Genomic DNA, 12928 nt, shown 5'->3' with positions numbered 1-12928 from the left:
CTGCCGATGCGTGCCTGTCGGGGCGGGGCATGTGGATAGGGGTCAGAGCAGTTGGGCGACAGGGAGCAGAGGGGGTTGGGTGCGGGGGGGGCCTGGGGGTGATTAGGGACGGGGGTCTCTGGAGGGGGCGGTCAGGGAACGGGGGCAGAGCAAGTTGAATATTACGCGGTCCCACCTATAACACTTGGAGATTTTTTGTCTCCCGAAGACCATATTATATCAGGGTAGAGGTGTAGCAAGTGAATAGTAGTTATAATTTAAATTTTGCCATCTTAAGTACAGGATTTCCTATTAAACAAATGCTGTAAATAAGCACAATGATCATATTTTCTGTAATTCCCTTAATCCACTAAATGTCTGTAATTAGAGCGGCATTACCACCCCACTCCATGGTCTCACGGGTGTTTGAGGGATTTTTTTCTGGGACAGCAGGGAAAAAAACTCCTTGAGCCATCTAAGGAGCACACCTCTGTCTAATCCTCTTAATAAGACATTCAGCCCTCTCATGGTCTATAAGGGGACTCTGGGCTGAATGGTAGGTCATAAGGCAGTAGCAAAGCCTATTGGCTCCTGTGCACTTAAGGGTTTATAACAGCAGTTCTCAAACTTTTGTACTGGTGACCCCTTTCACACAGCAAGGCTCTGAGTGCAATCTATTTAACACTACCATAAATGCTGGAGACGAAGCGAGATTTGAACTGGAGGCTGACAGCTCGTGACGCCCCCCCTCCCCCATGTAATAACCTCACGACCCCCTGAGGGGTCTCGACCCCTGGTTTGAGAACTCCTGGTTTATAAGCTTCTTACCAGCCCTGGGTGCTATTCTGCAGTGGAAGAAAAGCTCCCCACCTCCGCTTCTTGGGATGAGAGTTGGACCAGGTCTCTTGGGATTTGCTGTGGAAGTCATGTTAGTTATGTCTTAGAGAAAATTCCTTCCTTTTCATTTCTGTCAGATTTGCCTGAGCAGGTCAGTGTGGAGTTTTTTGCCTTCCTCTCAGCAGCCCAGGGAGCTGGTGGGTTGGTTATGTTGTAAAATTCATTTTTGTTCCAGGTTGGCAGGTGCTTACTGCAGGTAAGCATGCAGTGGGGGGGCGTGTCTAGTTTCCTGATAAATCAGAATTGGAAGCAGATTAGGAGAAGGCGTCTCCTAAAGAAAATGGGAAATGAGATAGGAGCTCCTAATGATCAATACAATGAGGCCCCCTTTTCCCTACTCCCTTACCCTCAGATGAGAGAGGGCAATGAGTCTCGGCACCAGTGCTGGTTAATGATGTTGGAGGCTGATGATAGCCCTCCAGTGGGTGTGGAACTGATTACACTAGGGTTGGTGGCCTGCACTGGACAAGTTATTGCTGGATAGTAGCCTAGCTCAACCACATTCTTGGTGTCTTGTCTGTTTTTCTGCATTGTCTGGGACAATTGCTGTGTAGCAGATAAAAACTCCGTTCTATCGGTGTAACTGGCCAGCTTTCCTGCTTTTCTAATCAGTAACATATATTTTATTTCATTGGTTGTGAAAATAATGCAAAGCAGCAAGCTGAAAACATAAGCTGAAATCCTGTTCTGACCAATACCTCTGTCAGCTCTTGTTTTCTCCTTGATCTTTTGGCCACTCCTCCTGTCTCTGTCTGATGGGGACACAACTCACGGAGATAGGACATCTTTGTCTGTGCCCTTGCCCAAGACTGAGGGGGATGGAGGTTCCAGAGAAACTTTGTCCTTCAGCACCTCTTCTTTTAGAAGTTATAGGATTGTCTTCTCTTTGAAAAGGTCGGTGTGACACTATGCATATAACAGTAACCTTAACAAAAAGATTTACTTAAAATGGAGAATGGAATTAAAACAAACCATGCTTAATGTCAGCTGAGCACGGATATGACCTTTGTAAAATTATCCTTACCATGAAACAAACTATTGACAGACTCTAAATCAGGTATATAAAACATACATTCCACTATCCGGAACTAACCTGCAAGCTGTCTTTGTGTGGCCCACAAGGCATAACCAGAATGTGCAGAATCTTGGTTTTCATTTTTTAAAAAATCTAGTTCTCACAGTTGCAGAGATAAGGTTCCAAACGTGAACAGAATGTAACCGATGCAGTGATGTCTGTCTTACTCTGCAGATACCCTGAATCAATGACTAAAAGAGCTGTGAACCCCCGTATCCTTTATTAATTGCATTGGATCATCAATTCTAAAACCCAGTGATGATCCTTATCAGTTAAATAGTTAATTCTGACATTTATCATCTTAACAGATAGAATGGTGGGTAGGAATGAAGCACCTGGGGTAGGAATTGGGAGTTGCTGCGGTGCAGGACATGCAGAGAGAACAAGAGACTTGCAAAGATTGGGAAAGGGGAAAAAAAAACACAGGGCAGGAATAGTGGTGGCTTTAAGGGAAGCATATTTTCTCACTGAGCGATGACTGCAACAGTACAGCACTGAAAAACCATCTGAACATTTACTTCAAGCCCACATTCTCCTTATGATCTCTGGGTACATTTACTGCTGTCAGTGGGAGATCCGTGGCACATTGTGGGAAGCATGTAGTTCTGAATTCATAGTGAGCCCATGGATCATAATCAGAATTCAGCCCTCTCCTACAAATGAAACTGACACCACTGCTGTAGCTTGCCTGTCAAACCTGTAAAGGCTTGTTGGGCAGAGAGAGGAGGGAGAATTGCATGAAAGAGAATTTGTATTTTTGCTGGGCTGTTTATATAGCAACAATTACAAAGGGGCTCCAATCCTGATTTGGATCTCTGAGCACTACTGTAATACTAATGGATGATGATAGCCTCAAAGAAGGATCATTCCATAATCACATGATATTAGTTTCCATATGAGGCAGCCAAAATAGAGAAACCCAGAAAAACCTTTACAATACTATTAAAGTAGTGGTCACATTCACAAATGGATACTGGCTACCTTTACTAATCCATTTCTTTAATTCATATCAGGAAAAAGCCACTAAATGTTTAGAAATAATGTAAGTTTTATTTTATTTTATTTATTTATTTTGGAGCAGTTATACCTGACAAAATGTGCTCTGTCTTTTCAGGATTATGTTGGTGAAACCCCTATTCATAAAGCAGCACGTTCTGGTAGTATGGATTCCTTAAGTGCCCTTGTAGCTCATGGAGCTCAAATAGAGTAAGTGAGGTTTTTTGCTTGGTCGTTGTGTGTCTAACTAACTAACATAGGATAGCAAACCTAGATACTAATAAAACTGAAAAAAATCAGAACAGCAAACATCTTATTAAGAAAATTTCAGTTAGACATGTCCATTTATTGTAAAACTTAAGGTTTTTAACATGTCTTGTAATAAAAAATATTGCACTTGTAGTGATATCAATCAGTGCAATATATGAAACGGAGTGTATATTTAAGTTATTAAAACCATATTTATCACACCTCTGTAAAATGCCCCAAAATTTTACATCTTGTCTGTTATGTAGTTATCTATTACAACACTTTATACATCATATTAATGAATACATTTACAAAAGAGCTAGAGCAGAGTTATTTGCCAAAAAAACTTTCACTTAGCTATTAGTGTAATAATTTTTGTTAGTATATATTGTGTATTTGCACTGTTAACTTTTTTCTTTAAAGGTTTATATACTGCAAAAACATTCAGAAAATTTCACAAACTTTTGCAACTTACAGCATGGACAAAATGGATGCAGTTTTCACCTAGACATGTTGAGTATAAGCTCTACGGCTTATAATACTGTAAATACTTTAGCACTTTGTTTATAATTAGAACTAGCTTTATTATTTAATGATAATTAGTGTGTTTTGTATTTTAACCTGCAATGTGAATCTCTGAGTTATAAGTGAAATAAGAATCTGAGTTAATTTCTTGTTTAACCCTTTGGTTTCCATCTTACTGTTTTTTGTAATGCTGCATCAATGAAATCTGCCTTAATTAGTTTTTTGTTACAGTACTATATAGTGTCCAGAAAGCGTAATTTACAGTTTAATAATATTAAACAACTATCTTGCTAGTATAATGGTGTTCAATTAAAAAATTGTTATGCAAAATCTGAGTAGAATCTTGACATGTTACTTGAAATCAAATTTAACTTTATAAATTCCCGTTTTGAACTGAATACATCTGAAAGTGAATGCTTGAGGCAAACTGGAATTAAAATTTACTGTGGAATTGAGGAAACCTTAATTATCATCATCATCATCATCAATTAGTATGTGATCAGTTGATTTTGAAATTGGCTGAAAGGATAATGTTAAGTGGTATAGAAATTTATAATAAAGTACTTGAAATAAATAAGATTCTAGAAGTAAAATAAACTAATGGTTAGCACTAATAGGGTTTTCCTTATGCAAGCAGTACAATTAAGAAAGACGGCTCTAAATTTAAATCATTGCATTAATCTTTCCTGATATTGACATGTCGTTGTGCGTTGTAGGCAAAATATTGTTATAAACTTTTGTAGAGGGTATCTAACTTTGGCCAAAACTATTGTTGGGTCTTTCTAATGTAATCTAAAGTGCAACAGAAATAGTGCAGATTTATGATAATTTTATGTAATAGATTACCAATTTTGTCTATGTGGTATTTCAATATTTATACAGTGCCTTCAGTGTTCCATGGGGCTTTATAGACAAGTAAAGTAACAGGCCTTGCCCTGAGGGGATTATTGTCTAAGGCCTCAGTTTTTCAATCTGATTTGCTTCTGTGGACTGTTACTCTGCATGGACCCAAAGTGAATGTAGTAGGACTCTGTGTAAGCCCACAAGTCTCTGTTTGTAGATCAGTTAGCAGGATCAATACCTTAATTTGATTCATCTGTTTCATATGGAGTGAAATCCTGGGCCCAGTGAACTCAATGAGAGTTTTGCCATTAACTTCAGTGGGGCCAGGATTTCACCTGTAGTTTTTCAAATTTAAATGCCTAAAATTAAGCCCCATATTTAAACATCTGAAAAGGGTATTGATTTTTAAGCATCCAGGTTTGAATCTGGACCCACAGTTAATAGTCTTGTTGATTATGTAATAAAATGCAGAGTACCTTAAGTATTACATTTTTATTCTTATCTATTCTATGTCTTAAAGAGAAAAAATGGACTCTTCCCACTAGCTATACTAATTAATTCAACCATGGATATAGTAAATGAAATGATTGACTATATGGAATCAAAAGAAGTTTTATTTTTAAATACGGAATTATACACATTGAATCAAATACATTGATGAAGTAAAGCAATTATAATTCTCTGGTTTTAGTTAACTGTGCCCACAGGTACTGGGGGTGAACTTGGCCCTTGGTTCATAGTAATTTGCACTTCTTATTCTGTTTTCTATAAATAAATTCTTGTTTATTTCTTTATACAGTGTTTTTGTTACTAAAAACTGTAGTTGCATGAAGATGCAGAGAATACAACTATGACTGCAGATAGGCAAATATAAAGACACCTGATGTAAACAGGTATACAATGTATGCTGAATTTCACATCATTTACTTGTGTTGTATGGGAAGTAACACAAGGATACTAAGACTCCATTGTTTCACTATGGACTTACTACTAGTAGTAGTATAATATTTTCATCAGGGTATCTCTTATTAAAGCCTGATAATTGAAATAGTGCTCTTTTAAAATTGAGTGCAAAAGCTAACTTGGGCTACCACAATGTTTGATAAGTTTTTACAGTATTCTTGTTACTCATTAAGTTAAATTGGAAACTAACTAATATTGACCGTATTTAATTTTATCCTTGTTGGACAGATGATGATAACTTGAGTTTGAATAAATTTACTTTCTTGAAGTTCTTCAAGTTTACTTTATTTCCAGTTTGGTAGTTCACCACTCCTATAAAATAAATTCAATATGTTGCAGTCTAAACTGGACTAAGATTTGTATTATTTCCCTAATTGATGAAAGAAAATATGGGTCTCCATTCCTGTGTAAATTTTTAATCGTAAAACAATATTAAATGTACCCCATTGAAAATAGTTTGACTTTTTTTGGTGGTATTTGCCTTCTCATATTAGCTGAATCATACTCTGTGCACAGGATGTCCTATATCCATAGAAATGATTGCTTCTAACTATGGTTTTCATGGATTCTTGAAGAGGGGGAAGCAGGTGGTCACAATGTCCTCATATGAGTGAAAAGGTTTGCTGTGTAACTGACTTATTAATATGGATAATGCTTTTTAAAGTAATCCATAATTGCTGGATTTTTATTAAAATGGCATAATAGCACAATTTATATATTTGTCAAAATTGTGCACATTAAAAATAATGATGAAACAAGTATTCACAAAACTCTACAAAGAAAAGATTTCTTGGTGCCAGGTTTTCTTTTGACCTTTTAATATATCTTTTTTCAGACCCAAATTATTTTATAACTTCTAAAAATACACTTTTATAACATTTCACTCATTTAAAAAAGATACCCAAATATAAATGCTGAACACGCATTGTTGGATAAATGGGAAAGAAATACACATCAGTATATCTGCTGTTATTAATGACCGTGATCATTTAAAACGGTTTCTGGCACTTTGCATCTGTGCATCATATCACACATTTCTGATCACATCATTCTTTTTCCTGTTTGTATGAACAGTTCAGGCTTCTGCAACTGCCATTTGAGCAGCCACGCTGTACTACTTCAATGACTCAGTCTTGAGTTGGATTGATGGAAGAGACCCCCCTGCTAATGGCCAATTGTTGATTCATCTGAATCCTGCTATGGTGGCGAGAGAACTCTTGACTTGAGATCATGGGGTAGTTTGATATGTGTTCATTAAGATGAACACGCTAAATCTTGCTATGGGCAGTTGTTTTGCTTAAATTGATAAAAAGGAAGAAATTCCACATGTTCTTTCCATACTATGTTCTTGAAATATTCAGATATATTGTTCAGGGTTCTTGAATACCGAAATACAAGTGAAAGCTTCATTTGTTTGAGGAAGAGTTCTGTAAAATATTGTAGAAAAATAGTTTGTCAAGCTGTCAAAGCCTGGTAGTGATGCGCCAGTACCATTGTCTATGGCCATTAGAGAAAAGTTACAGAAGAAAAAGTGTTTTCCTTCCTGGTTTGTGATAACTTAATTTGGTTGCCAGGGGAAGATATCGAAGTACTGAGATAGACATGTCAATGGCCAAAGTCAAAATGAGACCAGTGGCATTTGAAACTGTGAAATCAGTAGTACATCTGCTTCTGTTGGGTGAATGACCTACATCACAATGATACTTTATGCATTCAGCTCTAGCTGACACAAAAATTTCAGCTACTTTCTCACCAGAACTTTTGCCTGATGTATTGATTATGTATTAATTCCCAGTTAGCATTCTGTGGTTTGCCAGGGCTCAGCCTTGAGCTTGAAAAGAGTTCTCAATATGACGAGAGCCCTGATGTGTACAGGAAAAATACTTACTTACACTTAGGAAGGGCCTTTTGACTTTGTAATTTTTTATCAATACAGTTAGCAAGATCTCTACCTACTTTACTGGGTTGGAGTGTTTGTGATAATTCAGAATGGTCAAGACTTCTGGCATAAAAGCATTCATATACTCACTCCATCCTTTGCAGAGAAACCCAAAGTATCAGTCATTATCTTTCTTAATGTGTTATGCTGATGCCCACTGTGCTTTAGTTCCTTTTCCTTATTTGAACTTCCACACCACTTCTTCTCCAGTAGAGTATACCTGGCAATACTGGCACTCAGTATAGAAGAATTATCCTAGTAGTTTTGTTATGCCCAAATACTTCTAATTCTTATTGCTTATTTTCCATCTTACTGTCATTTAAATGCTTCTTAGCACAGTGTTCCATATTTATGGTAAACCACTACATAGACCTTTGCAAACTTTAGACCATCTTGTAGGTACCTCCTTTCCAAATTCAATTCCTCACCTTCCCTGTGGCATCTATACCTCTGGGTTACTTAAAGTAATTTAGGACATTATCAAGAAGATGCAATTGAAATTAAACTATTTTGTTACACAGATCTTGTTAGGGTCAATTTCAAAGAGGTTTTTGAAAATACCAAAACCTTAAGCCTGACTCTGTATTCAGTAGGGAGACCAGACCACCAGGTTAATGTGCTCTTGGAGGCCTCTTTTGGTAAGTGGGGGCTGTTTCATTTTGGAGTAATGGGTGCTTTAAGCTTGGAAGCTTCCTTACATCACAGTCCATTAGGCTGGATGGAGAGTCACACACATGGATAGCTGTAGTCAAGTCAGAAACTGAATGTGATTGGGCTTAGCCTCCTTGCCAGCCAAAAGTGACAGAGGACCTTTTTTTCACAGCTGTAGTTATTTGGGTATTCAGTAATAGCAAAAAGTCCAGGAAAAAACTTGCCTTCAGATTCTATTAAGATAAGAATTGGGTGTCTTTTCTGGTAGCAGCATGCTCTTAAATATGAGACGGGACAGCCATAGTTATCAGTATTATCAGATACAAATGAGAGATGCTGCCATTTGAGAGAGCCTGCTTAAAGTCCATAGAGCAGCGGTTCTCAAACTGAGTCAGGCCCCCAAAGTGGCTCCCAACCCCATTTTAATGGGGTCGCTGGGGCTGGAGTTAGACTTGCCGGGGGCAGAGTCCCACCGCCGGGGGCCAAAGCCAAAGCCCGAGGGCTTCAGCCCTGGGTGGCTAGGCTCAGGTTACAGGCCCCCATCCTGGGGCTGAAACCCTTGGGCTTCGGTTTTGATTCCCCACCACCCGCCCCACTTCCTTGGATTGTATAGTAATTTTTGTTGTCAGAAAGGTGTTATGGTGCAATGAAGTTTGAGAACCCCTGCCATAGAGGAAAGGAAGTCCTCCATCCAAGCAACAACAGAAATCTTTTTCCATGCCCCTGCCTAGAACTCCACTGGAAAGGATATATTATATTGGCATAAACCTAATTGAATTGTTAACTGGTTTCTCATAAACTTCTTGATTCTTTTGCTTAGAAAAGGGAGTTTAGATGCTGCTGTGTGGTAATTTGCTACATTTTTTTTTTTTCAAGTGGGTTTAAGTACTTGCTCAATTGATTACTTGAAAGTACAGATAATAGGTTTTTGTCTTCAAAGGATGTTGTTGATCATGGCTCTGGCTTCTTGGAGTGTTTTTAGGATTCGTTGTTATGGAAATGGACTCGAAGATGGAGCATATTGGGCTTGTTCTCAACATGCAGGTCTTCTTCAGATAGACTAATCCAGATGTAGGGGAACTTTTCTGTAAAATAAGTTGATAGTTAGTTACAACAGAAAGTGCTGGTTTCTGGAATCCAGTGGAGAGACCTCAGGATGACCAAGAGAATAGTGATTTGAAAATGTTCATTAGGGCGTTATTTTAGCAGCTGCTGTGGTGGGGAAATACCCTGTTGGCCACAAAGATCAGGTTCTGACTAGCTGTAGGCCTGTGACAATAAGAGAAGGGGTAGAATTTGCTGTATTTGTTCTGCTGATACCCTCTGCCTGAGTGTATGATTTTAAACTCGTACTATATTTCACTGCAGCCTCTGTTGCTTTAATCTCTACAGGTAGTTTTTGCCAAATTTAGTTTTGTCATATTTTTGTCTGCAGCTCTAATTTTGGCTTTCTCAACAGATCTGATAATGACTGAACTTACTCCAAAGAAACAACTGGCATAGAAAAACATGAAGCAGTCCCACAAACACAGAAATTTTGTTTAATTGGTGAAAAAAGGCTCTGAAAAACCTTTTGTGTCTGTGACTTCACTATAGCTTGTGTCTGTGACTTGCATAAAAGCCTGACAGATGCTTTATCTCTGACAAAAGCATATCTGCCAACTGCCTAGAAGTACATCACTGGCCACTGTTTTGAGAACCATTGCTTTAGTATATTAATACTCATATTTTAGAAGTTTGGGTTTTTTTCTGTCTTGTTTTATATATGGTAGTGTGTGGCAGAGCTTGGGGGTTTTTTGGTTTAGTTTTCTTTGAGTTTGTCATGAGAGAGTTCTTGCTCATCTAAATCTTGCTCATAAACCTTGCCAGTTTTGAACCCAGAAGGTCTTTTGTCAGCTTAACTTACATAATCACATCCAGTCATCTTGTTGCAGAAGGTATTCCAGTGCTCTCTGAATCTAAAAATCTTTCCCCGCTAGTGGAAACTAGTGGATCTATCATTTGGTCTGTAATTAACTGCCATTGGTGCAATTTTGCATTGTATGTCTATTTCTTCACTTTCACTTGACATTTAAGAAAAGTTTCTCTGAGAAGATGACCTACATCAATCATATCATTTGTTCTACTTCATGTCTTCAATTTTTATGTTAAATACTCCCCTCAAGTATAACTTGTTTTCATATAGGTTATTGTCCAAGGGGGTTCCCACACCACATGATTCAGGCTTTCTGACATGAGAAATTTTCTTGGTTAAACTGTCTGTCTATATTTTGCCGTTGGTCTTCTCTGTGTATATTGAGCAGTGTTGAGGTGGTGATTGTTGTTGAAAACCATGCACAGCCTGTCCTTTTGTGGCATGTAAAAGCTCTGCTTCTTTTGCAGCAGCATTTTTACTACTAAGCTTCTCAGGTTTGTGTGTTGTCTTGATTTTTGAAAACTATTTGGTTGGTGGTCTTTCCTGAGTGGGTTTGAGACTTCAAATACAACTTTCTTGCCTTTTGATAGATACAAACAAACACACACCCCTTGCAATTTTTACTTTGACACCTCCTTAACACACTTCCGTTATAGAAATAAGTCTTAACTTGAATTTCTAATCTGTCTCTAGTCACTAAGTAGCTGCAGCAATAATATTTACTCTCTTCTGACTTGCTAATGTAGATCATCCAGTTTGACCTTGGTACATATATTTGACATAGCAGAAATGGCGGTACTTCATCAGTTGCATTTGTAACAAGTGGGTATTCTGTTGGAGCCTGGGTTTCTCTTTTAGTCTATAACTTCTAGTATTCTCCTGTGAACGTTCCTTGGGGTCAATCTGGCGAAGTACTGTGGTGATGCTGTAAAGCCTCGTTGAGCATTGCTGTTGACAATCTGGGAAGTTTCTGTGATCTTTTTCCTTTTTAGCGGAGAAAACCTTTTCCATTATGGTGCAGTGCTTAGGTGAACAGCTTACCACTTTGAAAACTATTGTAGTCCCTTTTATCTGGTCTTTGAACAGTGTTTAGGAAACACTTATTGTGTAATACAGCATATGTGGAAAATCTGTCAATTTCTGCTGAATGTTACAGCTCCATGGTTCCCAAGCTACCATGGCCCTGACATAGATTTAATGTATGAGAATTGCCTTAGTGGAATGGCACTCCACTCCTCCTCCTAACACACTCTGTGTGGAGATGTAAGGGGAGACTCTGGTCAATGATTTAAAAATATTTAAAATAATTTTCATTAAAATTCAACTTTTCATTATACCATGACACTGGATGTGAAATGAAAACTTGGCACCAACTTCTCATGTCTGTGTGTAGAAGCCCAGTATGTATTTCCACCAAAACATTTCACAACGTCTTCAGCAAATCTCAACTGCCATTAATTAAGAGTGTTTTTCCTTTTCTACTATCACTATCTGAAGAACATGCATTTTAAAAAATGATTTTGCAACTTCTGTACTTGGACACCAAAGGGTTAAAACATTTTAAGTTTAGTATTTTAAATATTTTGCTTTAGAAACTTTAGACTAGTATACTGATGTCTGTAGGAAAAGATTTTTCTCACTGTCGACATATTAGTGTTCTGATCCTTTTTTAATCCTTGTCTCTGCTAACTTTTGTATAAGCATAGTACTAATTCATTTGAGATACAGCATATTAAATTTAAAGTAACTGAAGCCATGAGTTGATCAGTAGTTTTTAGCCCATACTATTTAAATTTCGTCAAAGAACTTCACAATTAAATTGGCTTCAGCATGAAAGTAGTAATGTTTAAAAGCCAGAAAGGCTCTGTGTCTCATTGTTAAGGTGGTCACATGGTGATGGCTTAAACACAATGACTAACGTGCTACTGCACTCTATGTATGTTAATGTAACTTTTAATCTTAATGTTGCCTGCAAATATGTGATCCCTTATGATATAAGTTTCCTGTTTATGCACCATTGCCCGTTTAAATCAAACAGAAGATTCTGAAACTGTAAAAACTACACATGTCAATGTTTTACAGCTACGTAATTCGAATTGACTTGATTTTTTCAAGTAATCCTAGAAAGGGGGAGCATTCCATATAGAAACTGCTGAAACTGCCACAGGTGCTTCTCCGAAAACCTTACAGTTGTGGCATTGAATGTTCAGTATCGCTTCCTTTCTGCACACAAGGCATACTGTTGAGGTATTTGTTGCGGTGATTGGTTTTAATGCTAATCTAGGAATTCAGATATAGAATCTATAGATTTGCATGCTTTTGCTTACCCTAATTTACAATATCTACATTTTTATTTGTAAACTAACAATAAGTAAATTGAGATCAGTATTTTTTAACAGAAGTATTACATTGATATACAAAAACTGTGGTTTATTTTCCTAGATTGTCACATGGCATTAACAAAGAATAGGTGATGTGATAATCACTCTTTAAAATGGTAGTTTCAGGGAATTTTATATATATATATATATTTTTTATATTAAAAAGTTGGATTATTTTTTGTAGCAAATACTTGCTCTATTTTCTAAAGGATGTGACATTATAAGTGGAAGATTCTTTGAGGTACATCTTTTAAGACTACTTACAACTATTAAACTCACTCTTTTCCCTAAGACAGCAAAAATCTGTTCACTTGCAGGAAAGAATTTGATCACACGTTTCTTTTTAGTAAATTCAGTTGCAGCATGAAGCTCTTCAAAAAGTAAAGTGTTTTTACTGTAGGAGAAAAATGGAAACTCAAAACATGAGTGAAAACCACAAACCTCTTTTATACCAAGAGAAGTTATAGTTCTGAAGACACCTCGTGTTGCATGAAGCAAAATGATCAGGTGAAAGG

General features: G+C 37.3%; 1 protein-coding gene across 1 annotated transcript in view; it reads left to right on the top strand.

Annotated features, from left to right (window-relative positions):
• The window catches only part of ANKRD10 (ankyrin repeat domain 10), a 51460-nt gene that overhangs the window by 11999 nt on the left and 26533 nt on the right, over positions 1-12928 (top strand). Inside the window, exon 3 of the mRNA XM_084626983.1 lies at positions 3066-3157. Coding sequence (XP_084483109.1) covers positions 3066-3157 — 92 coding nt within the window. The remainder of the gene's footprint in view (positions 1-3065; positions 3158-12928) is intronic.

The sequence above is a fragment of the Lepidochelys olivacea genome, assembly GCF_965140295.1.
Source record: "Lepidochelys olivacea isolate rLepOli2 genome assembly, chromosome: 1".
Classification (NCBI taxonomy): Eukaryota; Metazoa; Chordata; order Testudines; family Cheloniidae; genus Lepidochelys; species Lepidochelys olivacea.
The sequence above is the reverse complement of the archived record's forward strand: the minus strand, read 5'-3'. Positions and strand labels throughout refer to the sequence as shown.